Below are 15,783 nucleotides of genomic sequence, written 5' to 3' on the forward strand. Positions count from 1 at the left end.
AGAAGAAACTTTTTTTTATTTGTTATTGAGCCTGAATATAATCATACGTCATATAATACAGATTATGATCTCAGGAGTCAGGCAGTGCCAAACAAAAAGTGATGAAAAGAACCACAGAAATAAACATTCAAGGATACAAACAAAATTACTTTCTTGGTTTCAACAGTACAACAGAGACAGTGATTTTCAGAGAGGAAACAGATACACAAGTGGAAACATCAATGATGCCACCTAGTGGTGTAATTGAGTTGCCGCAATGCAGCAATGTAAAGGGGGAATCCACGAATTTGACATGTCGAAATCATTTGACAAAATGTGTGAAACAATAAAATGGAAACAATGCTTGTACAATGTCTTCAGACAGTAAATAGATACTGAAGACACTGTATAGGCATTGTAAATACAAAAAAACAGACACATACAACATATATATTTTGTTGAGAGAATAAACAAAAGTGTACTTTTGCACGTCAGTGCAAAGAAATAAATTCCTTGTTGTTGGTGCTTTTTGGGAGGATGGACTCATGCAGCCGTCACGGAGACTTTGTGGAAGCTCCTGGAAATGACTTTGGTGCTGTTGCTGTGTGAGAAAGTGGCCATGAGCAGTTTAGTGCCGGCCGAAGTGGCCACGATGGCCACCGTCTTCTCTATCTTCTCCCCTGGCTGCAGGAGAACCATTCTGGGAGGGAGGGAGGGAGGGTGAGTGAGTGAGTGAGTGAGTGAGTGAGAGAAAAGAAAATCTTTCTTAATCTTTCCACATTTCAGCTCTCACAAAGACCCACATGGAGAATTTCCAGAACAGCCACGAAGTCTGGAGATCTTTTTTTTTGAGTCGGTGATAATATTGGAACAATGATTAAAATGAATTAAAATGAGCAATTGGCGAGATATTTGATGCTCCACAGCAGAAACGATCACAATATATCTGTTTGTGTGTGTGTGTGTGTGTGTGTGTGTGTGAGAGTGTGTGTGAGTGTTAATTAACACCATCAATTATTAAACCGAACCCTTGCCGGGTGCAGAGATCTTTCTGGCACACAGAACTAACATTCTGCCCTTTCTCAAGCCAAAAAAAAAAAAAGCAAATGCCAAAGCCGATTTATTGTCCCAGTATTTAGCACGGTGATGTATTACTACCCCTTACAGTAACTAGATGCTTCTGCTGAATCTTTTCTCTAATTGGCGAGCTTATTCCTCTCCGGGGTGAAATGTTTGCGTCATTGTCCGAGCCGATAAAAAGCCACCGTGACTCCAGGGGGCCGACGTAAAAGATGGGTTTTAAACTTTTAAAACTGTCACAGATAAAGTTTGGCCAGTTAAAGCCATTAAAGAGGCAAAGGCAGGAAATCAAAATATGGAATAAAGAAAGTTGCATTAAATGAAAAAATGTATTAATGCTACATTGCAAAACGCGTTTTATTATAAGAGTGCTTTCCATTCTTCGACTATGAGGGGATTCTTGTCTGATACGGAGTTGTTGTTTTTTGTATTTATATAAACTTCAATGCCATTTAGCACTGAACAGACAATACATAGTGGCAGAAGGTAAACACATAAACTACTGAGCCTGACCACTGAGGCAAAAAGATGTTGGCGAGGGGAAACTGGCATTGGCCATTTTTCGGAGGGGTCTCTTGATCTTTCGCCTCAAGCTATGTGAATTTATGGACATGCCCACTTCATGATAAGCCCATGCAGTTGTTTAAATGCAGTATAAATGTGGTACTTTTGCCCATTCTAAAAAAAATGGCTTATTTGAATATTTCTGCATACTGGGGTCCCTAATGAGGAACTGCATACATCGTATGTATTGTATGGCTGGAAAGCAGAGACTCTTGTGGATCCAATGAGCTCAACTGTGTTTATGTGATGCTGTGAGTCGAGTAGACGTCACTATAAAATGACCTGTTGTGACCTCTAGGACGATCACAGCGGCATGAAACTTTACGTCCACAAACAAAGACGAGGAAAAATAGGTTTCTTGCAGCATTCTCAGCATTGATTTTATGTACGGTGTTCCTCAAGGTCTTGGTGTCTTAATGTGATATTTTGAATACATTTTAAGTGGTAAATTTGACACCAAATCTGTTTTACAAATGGTATCTCATGTGGCATATATCTAGCCCTAAAGATCCCCTGTTCCCCTAAAGAAGAGCAAAATGGGTCTATGTGGGTCCCTAAGGGTTAAAGACAGAAGAAACCGAGACCTTCACCATAATCAAACCAGCCGGTGTGCTTCAATATAGTCCAGAAGAGTTAAACATGAAGCCTAATTTGAGGACATCTGTGTAGACTCTACACAAATCTATTCCACTGGACTCTCTACACTGTAGAAAAGGGGATCAATGCATAAACATATTAGTAAATGCAAGCCCTGAGGCTGACGGTGTCTGACTCTATGCCACGGGCTGCACGACCACTTGGTTGCAACAACGTTGCAGTGGAAACATACCTAACAGCATTCCCAGGCGCCATTCACAGTCTGGGAATGCCGCAATCTTTTTCATCGGCGGCACAGACAAGATATGTGCAACATCACTGGAATGTGACCAGTCCACAATTTGTTTTCTGTATTGTTTCGTCCCACAGAGCCATGCCGGCAACAGTATCACTTGAGAAAGACGATGTATTGTTGTCTTTTTGAGGGTCCAACTTGAAGCAGACCTACCTGGCTTTGTGTTTGCCCTGTAACAGCCCCGATCCCTCTACAGTCAGCACGGCGCCATCCAGAGTTTTGGTAAAAGTGTTGATGAAGGACACCTGGGCTGTGTGCTGCTCATTCATCTGGATGCTGTCCCCTCCTTCAATCTGTGGAGAGGCCACAGTTACAGACAACTACTGGTCACATGACAAAGAGCTCTGGTGCTCAACGCCTACTCTTTGGTCCCCATTGTGCCGGTCATTAGAATACAAATTAAAACGTATGTAAGGTATGCAAGATGGTTTTAAATCCGCGCAGACTATATTTCGTTGTCCTCGTGTGAAGTTCTTGTTTTTCTTTTTGTTTCCACAGGACGAGAAAGCATTCGGCGGAGAGAAAACACTGTTGTTTTGTCAAGTGCTGCTAAAAAAAAACCCCAATCAGACTTCATCAAAAGCAAGAGATGTTTGTCATGGTTTACATTCCATGCAGATGTGTGCACGATATGAATGGATTACCATGGTTTCATATACAGGCTAGATTAAAATGTGGTCGTCTGATTTTCATGCAAAATGGCATTTGTCATTTTGTGATTATTTCCAAATGGTATGATGAGAGCTGTCATCTACAGAACTTCTTCGGCCTGGAATTTGCTCCACATCAACATCAGACAGATCAAAAGCAGATTTCTTTCAAAAAGTCCCTCAAACAAAAACAGGATTAGAAAGATTTCAAATGATGTTTTTGTTATTTGGAAATACGTAGTGGAAGCTTAATGGGGATCCAAATTAAGAATAGGAGTATATTTATCCTCCATGCCTTTTATCCTTACACCAGTACCACACCAATGCAGTACGACGGGGTGCCCAGCACACTGATGACAGTTAAAAGATCTGCTAACCAGGAAATGACTCGACTTTAATGGAGACCAGTGGTGTTTTGAACACCACTGGTCTCCATATTTAGAACGCAAACATGAACAACTGATCCTAACACATTTCTATGATACGTTGTGTTGATAACATCTGTGAGTGTTCAGGTAAATTGACTTCAATTTTAAGCCGCACAACCTAGGAAACTCTCATGAGATGCTGATTGCCAATTACTCGTGATGGAAGTACAAAACAATAAGTACAAAACAATAACACTGACCACAAGTCAGCTGAGTTTGATCCAGACGTGTTATTACCTCGGCAACACATGACCGTTTTCGCTCATCATGCAACTAAAGTAGAATTTAAATATTGTGCTCAAAAGGAGAATATCTGAGGCCGCTTATTAGCACCATTTTAAGTACAAAATAATTTAATTCACGAGATAAAAAACTGAATTGAATATGCTGAGATTATGATGTCATAAATTTAGGTGAAAAAACTGCTATTATGTTTCATACTGCTTATGAATATAATGCAATTCATCTTATGTCCATGTATATTTCCATTTATATATTTTGAAAACGGATGTAGTCACAAATTGATTAAATACTGACATATTTCGCAAATTCTGTGCATCTTATATGATGTAATATAAACATCGTGATACGATTTAGTGAGTGTGAAAAGCAAACCACAAAGCAAAGGGGTGATTGATGCCCGAATACTTCTCCGACATGAATTTCTGCCTGTCGTTTTAAATAACTTTATCTTATCGAGCACAACTGACAGGAGACGGAAGATACCGATAAAGAAGACAGAAAAGACGACGGTGCATCATTTATTTGGGGGCTGGAGGGTAGGGAGGCTGGCTGCTGCCGTACCTCTATGGTTATCTGTGGCGAGCTCATGCTGAACTCCTGCGTGGCCAGGAATCTTTCTTCCGTCCTCACGTCGTTGATCACCACCGCCACGTTCACAATGTCGTCGCCAGCCAGGACCGACTCGTACTCGGAGGGAGGGATGCTGTGGTGGAGCGTCAGAACTGCAGAGAAGGTACCGGATGTGGGGGGGGGGGGGGGAATGAACATGAGAGGAATGATAGCTGCAAAGAATCCCCCTGTGTTCATTTAGACAATGTGGTCGAGGTTTTGTCGATCAAACAGCAATATGATTGTGAAGTCAACGTGCATTGGAAATTGAATCACAGCAAATACGGTGCCAGAGGCCGTACGCGTCGCCTCACCTTCGCCCGGCTGTATGCGCACTTCTTTGTGTGATTTCCAGAAGCTCTGCTCTGGGTTGCTGTTGAACTCCTTTAACTGAGCGTTGAGGTGCTCCTTCAGGAGCCTCGGGCTGCTCGACTGGTTGGTGACCGTCACACACATGGAGATGCTCTCACCCACTGATGGCACCCCATCTATGCTTAGGGACACCTCCAAACCGGGTGGCATTCCTCCTGGAGATGAACAGATGGGTGTTGCTCCTGTAGAGCCTGCGGAAAAGGGAAGCATAAACTAAACATAAGCATGTTGTGGCTTAATAGCAAATACATTTTTAGCAGCTCGGCAAGGGCTCCATAATCTCCATAGCCCATTTTAGCACATTGACTGTTTTTCCACAGAGGCAAAAAAAAACACCTCAATGGAGCGTAAGAACTTATTTTGCACACTTGAGGATGTTTTGTTGAATTTTGCCATTTCCACACAACTTTTCTCATGTAATACACGGGCGGTGAAAATATGTGAATGGAAAACACGGCTTATGTCGGTGGCAAACACCTGCAGCACATGCGCCCTGTGGCCTTTGTAACAGTGTGAGTAGAGTGAAAGCTCACCGTATATTTTCATTGAACAGGACAAAAGCTCTGGTGTTGTATGAGTGAGAGGGATTTTGTCATGAAAAAAAAAAAAGGAGGGCGAAGATGCTTTATCACAACTACTCACCACACATTGGCCCCCACGAAGTGATTGCTGGTTGCTTTGCTGAAATGGGAGAAGAAGAACGTTATCACAGATGTGGAGAACAAAGACTGAAAACACCCTCCTTCTACTGTCTCTATGAGCGTCATGCTGACTCATTACACAAATACACACCATGCTGCTTCTGGTCTTACCTTTCTTTCTCTTGTAAGTCCCGGTCAGATTCTCTGGTGCGTCGGAGCCGATGCTCTTGGTGCAAATCAGCTGTCCCACGCTTTCCGTGTCCATCTCCCTGCCCACCTCCTTCTGCCCTTGCAGGATCACCTTTACGACGTCGGCGTCAACAGAGGCATAGACGAACGACGTGTCATAGGGGGCGCCGAAGCAGTGCTGCCGGACGGCGACCACCGGGCAAGGGCCACACCAGTATATCCCTGCGGCGGAGAAGGTGTGTTGTGTTTCTTGTTACATACTAATTAGTTACCATTCACAAACCATTCACATTGTTTTCCACGCTCTGTGACATTTGCTCAAGAACGAAGTGAATGTGACAGGAGTGCTTTCTCCTCGAGTGACGCAATTTATTCATGTCACGTTCAGTTCTGATCGTGTACGTCTGACGAGGTAAACAACTATCCAAATGACAACCTCTGAACCCCCCCCCCAAAGGGGCAGCGACCCACCTGCACTCTTCTCCTGGGGGGTCGGGTCCACCACCTGCCAGCCGTCAAACTCTGCACCGAGGTCCCCCCTCCTCATCCAGCACTCCACCCACACATGGAAGTTCCTGCGATGAGGACAAACAATTACACACACACACACACACACAAATGCACAGGGAGATAACATGATCACAGGCAAACGCACTAAGGGGATGGTTTTCTTTTTTTTAAATACTTGAAAAATTCAGTTTCAATGGAAATTTTCAAATCATCCTGATGATTAACAAGTGAAAGACCAATGTGTGTTTGTGGTTTGGGAGCAAGAGACACCAACCAAACGCTGTCCTTCGACTTGTTGAGCTTTTCCCCTGTGGTCGAGTAATATTCATGAATTGTCAGGTCGCCATTGCCGTCATGGGCTGCATTGAAAACTGTCACCACCCTGGAGGGAATCCCCAACACTCTCATCACTGTAAGTAAAAAAAACAAGGTTCAGTCTTCATCACTAGATGGACCAGGATTTTGTATGAAAACTGTTCACATCAAGATCTAGTAACACACACGTGTTTGACGTGAGTTTGAGAATATATTTGTTCCTACAGAATCTAAGTCAACCGTCCGTCCCTTTAATGAAAGACAATATATGATTTATTAACATTCACGCAGAGTATAAATTGAGCTGGCAAGATGTGTATCAAACAAAAGACATAGCAAACATAATCAGGCAAATACTGCATAACAAGCGAGATTCAATTTGGACAGGATTAACATCACACAGGGAGGTGGGGAATGAAATAGTCACTGTGGTCCTTGGTAGTTTAACTCATCGTTCCGGGATGTGATACACACTGTACAAACATCTGATCGTCATTTTTGCAGAGAATGTTATGGACAAGTTTTGTTTTTTTACAGTGTCATCTTTACAGTGTTTTAGCTGACTCAGATTCGCAGCCGGAGAGAGGCCGCTCGAGGAGCTCCCATACTCTGAGAGCAGCCGAGAACAAACACCGACTGGTTGAGCCTTTGCTCCAATTGCACTCTGATGCCAACAGAAACAGAATCGTTCTGCTGCAATGACGCGTCAGCGTGGGCGGTCCACTTGGACAAAGACCCTCAGGATCCCAAAGATATATTGGAAAAGACCCCCCCAAGACCACCAGGGAGATTTTGGGGCAATTGCTGTCGTTATATTTTGCTTCTAATTTAATGGTCAGCCTCTGGAGAAGGAGTGAGAACCGCCAACGAGGCAGCGGGCCAGCTGCTCAGCGAAATGTTTAATCACAGGAGGAGGAGACAACCAGTTCACAGAACAGCAGGTAATTGCAATTCAACGTCAATAAGGTGTAGGGCAACTGCTCGGCATTGGAGACAGCTCAGTAACACTTAAATGTCACCCATGAGTTTTGCATGGATACACTCTTGTGTATTCATTTTTCAAAGTACCTGTGCAGAGGACAGATGCAAAGACCCAGCACTGTCCATAGCGCACGGGACTGCAGTTGGACGAGACCCAGCGGTGCAGGATGTCGGCGCTGCCGCTCCACTCTGTGGGATTGACCCCATCTTTGTAGCTGCCGTGCCACCGCCCCGTCAAAATACCCAGGTCATCTTCAGAGTTCACCTTGGACAGGGGGGGAGACACATCACTCTCTCCTCACTGTGACACCGAAGGGAAAATTGCTCTTCAACGCATTCCAGTCATGTCGTTGATAATATTGGTAAAGAATTTGGCACGAGAGGTTATGCATGTGCACATATTTATCGCACATACAGCAAGTGTTGTCCCTCACCATAGCGCATATCACTCTGCTGAGGTAGACGGGGTCTGCCCGGCGAATGTAGTCTTTGTTTTCATCCCTGAAGTGCTGTGGGCTGACCTCCAGGAGCGTCAGACACGCCTCTAGGACCCCAGGCTCATACTACACACATGGAAACAGAAATGTAGCTGTGCTGTCAGCTTACCTGCAAAAAAAAATGCTGCGATTATACATGATCCATTCGCGACAGCCAAGCGTCGCATACCTGACCAAACGACCAGGGCCTGCTGTTGTTTTGATGGGTGCCCATGTACAATACCCCATAATCGCTCTTGATATACTCTTGTCTTTGGGCATCCAGTGGAATGTAAACCGGATCATCTGAAAGGCAATAGCAGGGGCGTGCATTAACTTTTGTAAAAAGGCAACAGCAAAAATCAGGCGGCATCCCTCCGGTTCTGAAAGGTGAAGCCGATGCAGAAGTGTCTTAAAGTTGCATTCTCTTTACTGGCCACCAGGGGGCGACTCTTCTGCTTGCAAAAAGAAGTCTGATTGTGTGGAAGTCTATGAGAAAATGACTCTACTTCTCTCTTGATTTATTCTCTCAGTAAACATTGTAAACATGAGTTTATGGTCTCAATCTCTAGTTTCAAGTCTTCTTCAATACAGCATGATGCTCATTTAGTGAATTACGGTTCCATTTAGGCTAAAATAGACCATAAAGCAGGCTATGCTTTCGGCCGGGGCTACCTTGTGATTGACAAGTCGTTACTGCTTCCAGGGCCGTATGCAGCATCTCTACATCGCTCCTCCGCAGTCCAAATATAGTTACTTCCATATATACACGTCCACTTCTTACATACAGTCTATGGTATTAACACATGGACCCCACCTTTCAGCCAAGGGTTGCAGAGCAGCACAAATTCTCCAAGCCTATAGCTCCTTCTGCTCTGCCTGGTCTCTGTGTGCAGCACAAGGCGATACAGAGCCACTGAGGACTGAACAGGGGAGCAGATGTGGACCATGACCGACTGAGGATGCAAGTCGCCTGGGTAGATTTTGGCTGACCAGCTGTAGGGGTTGCATCGCTCTTCAGAGAACTGGACTGGGATCCTCTCTGACCGTGTCCCTGTGTGGGGAAAAGATACACTTGCGGTTCACTTAAAGTTAGACAATGTCACTTTTGAATGAAGAAATAACATAATTTCCCAATGAAAGTGGCTCAGTGACGCATGAAGCAGAACAAGTTCGACATCCAGATTATAGAATTCAGACGAAAATTCTTGTCGCCTCTGGCAACCTTCCTCATCCACAGAGCAAGCACACTAGCGTGCCTTTAACCCCGCCGCCCAGCCCTCGGCCTAGCCTCGTTCATATGAACGGAGGAGGGAAATTAACTCTGGATTCGGCTATTAGTGCATTGTAAAACTTTTTGGACTAATGTTTTAAATAAGGGCTATTTAAGTGCTGATACTGGGAAGTTGATTTACGTAAAATCTATGGGGAAAAAAGTATTTTTGGGCCCCATGGCATCACATGACCGACCCGGGAAGTAGTAATTTCACCTGCCACTATGTCAAATTTGCCTCAAAGCCAGGTGCTCCTGTGGGCTTGGGTATGACCAGAAGCTTATGGTGGCTAATGTTAGCTAATGTTAGCAAAAGCAGCACAACAGACAGTCGACTTAATGACTTTACTCTAACTGCTACTGCTTCACTGTGTCGTAGCATTTACGGCTATCACACATATTCATCAATTGTGGTCACATGTTGAGCAGAAGTTGCATAGTTTTACTTCAAATGTACAACGTATAATCATTTTAATGTATTTATCGCCTGGTATTGCCAAGTGTGAACGGATTGTAACTTAAAATAATGCTACCTTCCCCGACTTTCTCGGTTTTCTATAACAGAACTGAAGAACTGTGTTATTTTCTTTATACAAAAATGGCACGGCCTTGCTTTCAATGCGAACACGATCCTATCTGTGATACCTAGCCAAACCTCCAGGACCAGCCTCTCCCTGTAAGGATTCCACGTCTGGGTGCTAAACATCAGAGTGACTTTGAAAGGTTTCCCTCGCCGCACCACCAGGTGCTTTTTGCTGAGCCCCTCTGTCTCATGGGCATTGTGGTTCTCATGAGCCTCGAAGTTGACAAACTTCAGTTGGCACTGGATATTGCCAGTGCCTGGGGGGGAAAAAAGAGATGACTTGTTACAAATACAAAATGTATCTTAAGAGGAAAAACAGTTTTCACTCACAGGATACATTCAAATAGTGCACGTTCTCTCCGTCACATACCTATAGACCATCCTCCCACTCTGTCACATACCTATAGACCAGGGATTCCCAAAGTGGGGGTGCGCGAGCTGCCTCTAGGGGGTGCGCGAGAGGAAAAGTGTAATGGCGGTCTGATGGTGTAATAATATTAAATATTTAAAAAAAATGTAATTTTAATTTAAAAACTGTCAGGTGGGACATCTGAAGCTATCAGTCGTAAAAGAGGAGAGGGACAGAGAGAGCGAGAGGAATCGGAGGCGAGGGGAACGGAGAGGTGCGTTGGGGGGAGAAGAAATCGAGCCAGAGTCAGAGGAAGATGAGACGGCGCAGACTGGGAAAAAAAGAGGAACTATGATGAAAAGTATGTGTGTCTGGGCTTCACTTGGATTGGCAACGCAGATTCCCCAAAGCCACAGTGCGTGGTGTGCAGTGAGGTTCTGGCTAACAGTCTGAAGCTCTTATTTACGTCGCCACCTGAACACCAAGCATGCCAGTGCAAGTCAAAAGCCCCTTACATTGTTTATATCGAAATTGGAGGAGTTACAAAACAGCCAAAAACAACTGGAGTCTCATTCATGTGTTGGTCTATAAATGACGCACTACGGGCTTCATATCTGGTTACAGAATAGCGAGAAAGGGGCTACCGCACACAATCACTGAAGACGTGAGCTTGCCAGCTGCCAGAGAGATGGTGGAATGTATGATTGGAGAGAAAGAAGCAAAATAGTTGGACATGATCCCGGTGTCCAACAACACTGTGTCGCGCCGCATCGATGCTTTGTCCGAAGACATCCTGGCTACATTAGTCGCTCATTAATTGTAAATGAAATGTGATAATCTGCCTCTGAGCCTGTGCGTGTGTGCTCGCATCCGTATTGCTCTTTAAAAGTGACGCCTTGTGTCACTGAAAGTTATTGAAACTTTGTTGCAGTGTTTCAGGGCGTTTTCACACCTTCAGTTCGTTTGCTTTGTTGCAGTTGCTCCTTTGTTCGGTTTGTGTTCACACTGCAACATTTAACAGCGGACTAAATCTTGTAAACAAATGCCACGCGCGAGCAAACTGTTCTCTCATTGGTCCGATTCTTATGCGGCTATGAAGGCTTAAAAGGCTCTGTTGCTTCTTTTTTTTTTTTTTTTATTAAGGGGGGGGAGGGGTGCGCGAACCCGGTCGGGATGTAGAAGGGGGTGCGCGGCCTAAAAAGTTTGGGAACCGCTGCTATAGACCATCCTCCCACTCTGTCACATACCTATAGACATCCTCCCACTCTGTCACATACCTATAGACATCCTCCCACTCTGTCACATACCTATAGACATCCTCCCACTCTGTCACATACCTATAGACCATCCTCCCACTCTGTCACATACCTATAGACCATCCTCCCACTCTGTCACATACCTATAGACCATCCTCCCACTCTGTCACATACCTATAGACCATCCTCCCACTCTGTCACATACTCTGCTCTGCAGCCAAATGATTTACACTCACACTTTACAGCCTGCCTTTGTGAATGTTTTAGCACCTCAGTGACTAAAATACTTGTGAAGTCAACCACTTGTTTCAACAAAGTAGTAAAAACTGATTCTTGTTTAGAATATCCTATCAGAAAGATATCGATTTACGTAGATATAATATTTGCATGTGATTCATTTGAGCCTTGCAAAGTCAGAAAACTGAAATGATACATTTATATATCTTGTAAAAAATTGCATCAATACATCAAACGAAACTTCATTAAATTTTAAGGAAACTGAAAAGCGTTCAACACGGCTTTCTCTTAAAGTAAAGCATGATTTGCAGAGTGAACTCACCCCAGATATGTTTCGTCTGCTGAGTGAAATCCATGGTCTGACAGCAGGAGTTGTCAGCGACAGAAGGTATGACAAGGCTTCACCTTCCCACTGATAAGCATCACACAGCCCTTTTCAAATAATCGGTGGGGCCACAGTTGGCATAATTGGGCCAGACCTGTTTATCAGGGCACATGCTCGTCACACCGAGGATCCACCTACACTCTGATAAACACTCTCACTCTTTACTTGTGGCGATCCACATTCTCCACATTCTTGTGGTATCTGCTGCACACGTAGTCCACTCTAATATATATATATATATATATATATATATATATATATATATATTTTTTTTTTTTTTTTTTTTTTTTTTTTATATATATATATAATATGCAATACTGATGGTATTACCAGCTGAACAGTAAACCATTTTTATCTGGTTAAAACAGCTTTTTTTAAAGTTATTATAATTATTTTGTTGTGCACATCCACATGGGTATAATTGGGCCACACCTGTTTATCAGGAAACATGCTGGTCACACATTTCTCTGGAAATATGTGGCAAGTAACAACTAGGATCCACCTACACTCTGATAAACACTCACTCTTTACTTGTGGCGATCCACATTCTCCACATTCTTGCGGTATCTTCTGCACACACAGTACAAAGCTGCAGTCCAAACCCCTACAACAATCCTTTTAACAATTATTAATGCACTTTTTTTAAACTGGAGAGCACCAGCAGGTGAAAGGTGGAGTCTAATTAATTGATATATATATATGCAATACTGATGGTCTCACCAGTGAAACAGAAAACTACACTTTTAGCTGGTTAGAACAGCTTTTTAAACCAATTTCTGCCACACATGAATCATGAAAAGATTTAGGTAAATATGACTTCCCACTTAAGCGGCAGCAATCCCAACGAATCCAAGAAATAATACTAAAACTATTCAAATTGAATTTAGAAGAACTGGACATTTTGGGAAATATGTAAATGTTTTCAATTTCTTGCAGACAGCTGAAAACAGGCATCGTATTGATTAAATCAAGATGCAACATGTTTAAGGTTTTTAAAGGTGACTGGAGGTACAACATCCACCTCACTAAACAGAAAAAACATATATATACAACAGAGTATACAACAGTACTGATGAGACTAACTGCAGGAATGAGGCGCAGGAAAGACAACGTGTTCAATGTCACCGACTTCAGTGACTCACAACGAATCACTCGCCAATGTTTCTTGCTACAGGCCTGGTGGTTCCTTTAGAGAAGACAATTAAATTGAGCCGTAAAAATAACCTTGTGTTCACATTGCTTTCGAGTGTGTTACACCGCTGTGGGAATGTCCGCAGCACTTACGGTATATAATTACAATCAACGTTCTGAAGTTATGACCAATGAATATGAATGATTAAATGGGACACTGTGCTGGGGGTTAGATCAACAGAAAGTCAAGATGTGGTGCAAATAGGCCAAATCAAAATAGTTCATTTTTTATTTTTGTCAAAGAAAATATGATACAAAAGGGCATATCATTGTCCATTAATAAGTCACAAGTACAAATCTGTGTTGGTTTCTTTCACCCGCTATGTAGCGTCAACATTGTAAAAAAACGAAACAAACTAAGAACTCCCCAAAAAAACTGATTCCGTAGTTAATTGCTGGATTAACTACGGTTTCCCTTAAAAGCACTTTGAACAGCGACTGAAACAGGGTTGCAGTCACTCACTTCCGTTCATTCGTCGGCCAATTGCAATTTTTTTTTTGCATCCAGCAGTGACGTCAACGCATGACAAGTCCCGTTATGTACGCATGTAACCCCCGTAATCGTGAAGCGGAAGTATAAAGAGTGTCAACGTCTGCATAGGGAGGAGGTCAGCGGTCGGATCCAAAAACAATCTGACTTTCACCCTGGAGGCCGCTGTTCGTGTCCCGTGTGAAACCAGAATTCAACGTTGATTTATTTGTCACTTCGAAGTGACTTTGTTACCTAAACATGACCAAGAGGTTTCCTGTGAAGTTCAGTTTATTTTGAAAAGACGATGCTTGTAAAACAAAGGAAACATTGCCGGACATTGGTAGAACGCAAAAAGGGAAGAATAACCTTTCAGAAGTTATCATACGCAAGTCGCAATATTGTTTGTGTAGTTTTGATCAAATGGCATATATTCCATAAGGAGCCCTGACCTGTTATTTCTGAAAATTATACATGCTTTGATTCCCAGTTGTTTTTAACTGAAAGCGATTTGATTTCAACCCTGGTGCAAATCTTAACCTTCTTCCCCCCCCCCCCCCCCCCCCCCAAACAAAATGACACAAACAAAACACACACACACAAAACACCTGAAAACATTGCAGTCTTTCACCACGTCCACACACAAAAACAAAATCCTGATTTGAGTTTTCATTAATAATTATAGTTTTACCTCGACAAGGCGATGCTTTTGTCCCGCAGAGAAACGAAACACGACAGGCCGACGACATGAACGGCCGACACTCAACGACGGCGTCGATCGGCTCAGCTGCCGATAGACGCTAAAGCGCAGAGAAAGACCAAACATGTGATACATACCGAGGGTGACAAGAGACCAATACCATTGTAGAGGCCTGGAACACCCCGCGGTTGAACATTTTTTCAGAAGCGGGTATTATGCACTGGATTTGATGGTTTCCACAGACGATAAAGGAAGTAGAAGACGACTGTGAGCTAGAAGGTGTTCCCCCACAGTCACACGACAGTTTGAGGCCCCCGAGGTTTACACTACAACACATGTGCAACCTCAGATCAGCAATGTTGCCTGCAACATGGAGATATCCCTCATCAAAAACCGACGTGGACAGAGAAGGTATGAAGAATTATTAAGTTACACGCGTGGTCAGTTCGGTCAAAAGGACAAACTGGAGTCCTGAACATTTGTATGCATCATTAGCCAATGTGAAGGTTGCACATGCACAACGGGTCAGAATATATCCTCCAAGAAGGAAAACACATGGCAAAATATAACAAGGTGCTACTGATGAGAAGTTCATCTACAAACAAAACACAAACTTCATGATTTGCTTGGATTCCCCAAATAAACATATGGGTGTAAAGTCGCTCCCTGACAGAAAATAAATGTAAAATTCGGTACCATTTTCTCTATGAACACGCCCCCAACACTTTTTTTTCTTCTTCTCTTTTTTTAAAAATAAATATGAAATTCAACAAAACAATTACATGCACCCACACGCATATCAATACTTCAGGAATGCAAAAACAAACAAACATGTTAACTTACATAACTTAGAACAAGCAATAAAGTTTGACGCAGACATTTCTATCGCAGAGAAACAAGCAGGAATCGACCCTTTCGGGGGCTGAGATGAGATATCCCAGCTCATTGATTTAAGGCATGAACGTTACCTTTCTGAACTGCATATGCTGAACAATAACAGCACGTCCTCTCAAGAGCCCATCACTCCCACCTCAACCCCCTCACCGCTGCTCTACCCCGATCAGACTGAGGAAAAGCAACCGCACAGCTGTGCTTTTATTCACAAGTAACGATGAACAAACCACACTGAATGCGCTTTTTTCTTTAAGAAAACATGCAATGATTGTACGGTGTGTGAGGATCCATCGAGGTCCTTTAGCCGTGCGTCAGGGCTCGAGGACCCCACATGCCAATAACAGTCGGGCGGTTTTTGGGAGCAGTAGTCTACAGGCATCTGGTGAACTTCTCTCGCTTTGACCCCAAAATAATAACAAAACAAAAAAAAGAACACACTGTCTTCAAGAATTTTCTAAACCGAAAACCTATCATCAACCTACGCAACGAACACGGTTACACTCTCACACACGTTTGC

General features: G+C 43.3%; 1 protein-coding gene across 1 annotated transcript; it reads right to left on the reverse strand.

The window, feature by feature from the left end:
* Nucleotides 1-521: 521 nt before the first annotated feature.
* LOC306780624 (protein-glutamine gamma-glutamyltransferase 5-like) lies at nt 522-11,983 on the reverse strand (the record flags this gene model as incomplete). The annotated part of the gene is made up of 14 exons (XM_079273059.1): nt 522-679; nt 2,669-2,808; nt 4,398-4,558; nt 4,760-5,008; nt 5,460-5,498; nt 5,630-5,869; nt 6,119-6,222; nt 6,432-6,567; nt 7,541-7,718; nt 7,888-8,016; nt 8,120-8,235; nt 8,747-8,983; nt 9,848-10,042; nt 11,950-11,983. 14 exons carry the CDS (start codon nt 11,981-11,983, stop codon nt 523-525), a joined length of 2,115 nt encoding a protein of 704 aa, XP_079129185.1. The 3' UTR covers nt 522.
* Nucleotides 11,984-15,783: the final 3,800 nt, after the last annotated feature.

The sequence above is a fragment of the Melanostigma gelatinosum genome, assembly GCF_949748355.1.
Source record: "Melanostigma gelatinosum genome assembly, chromosome: 8".
Lineage (NCBI taxonomy): Eukaryota > Metazoa > Chordata > Actinopteri > Perciformes > Zoarcidae > Melanostigma > Melanostigma gelatinosum.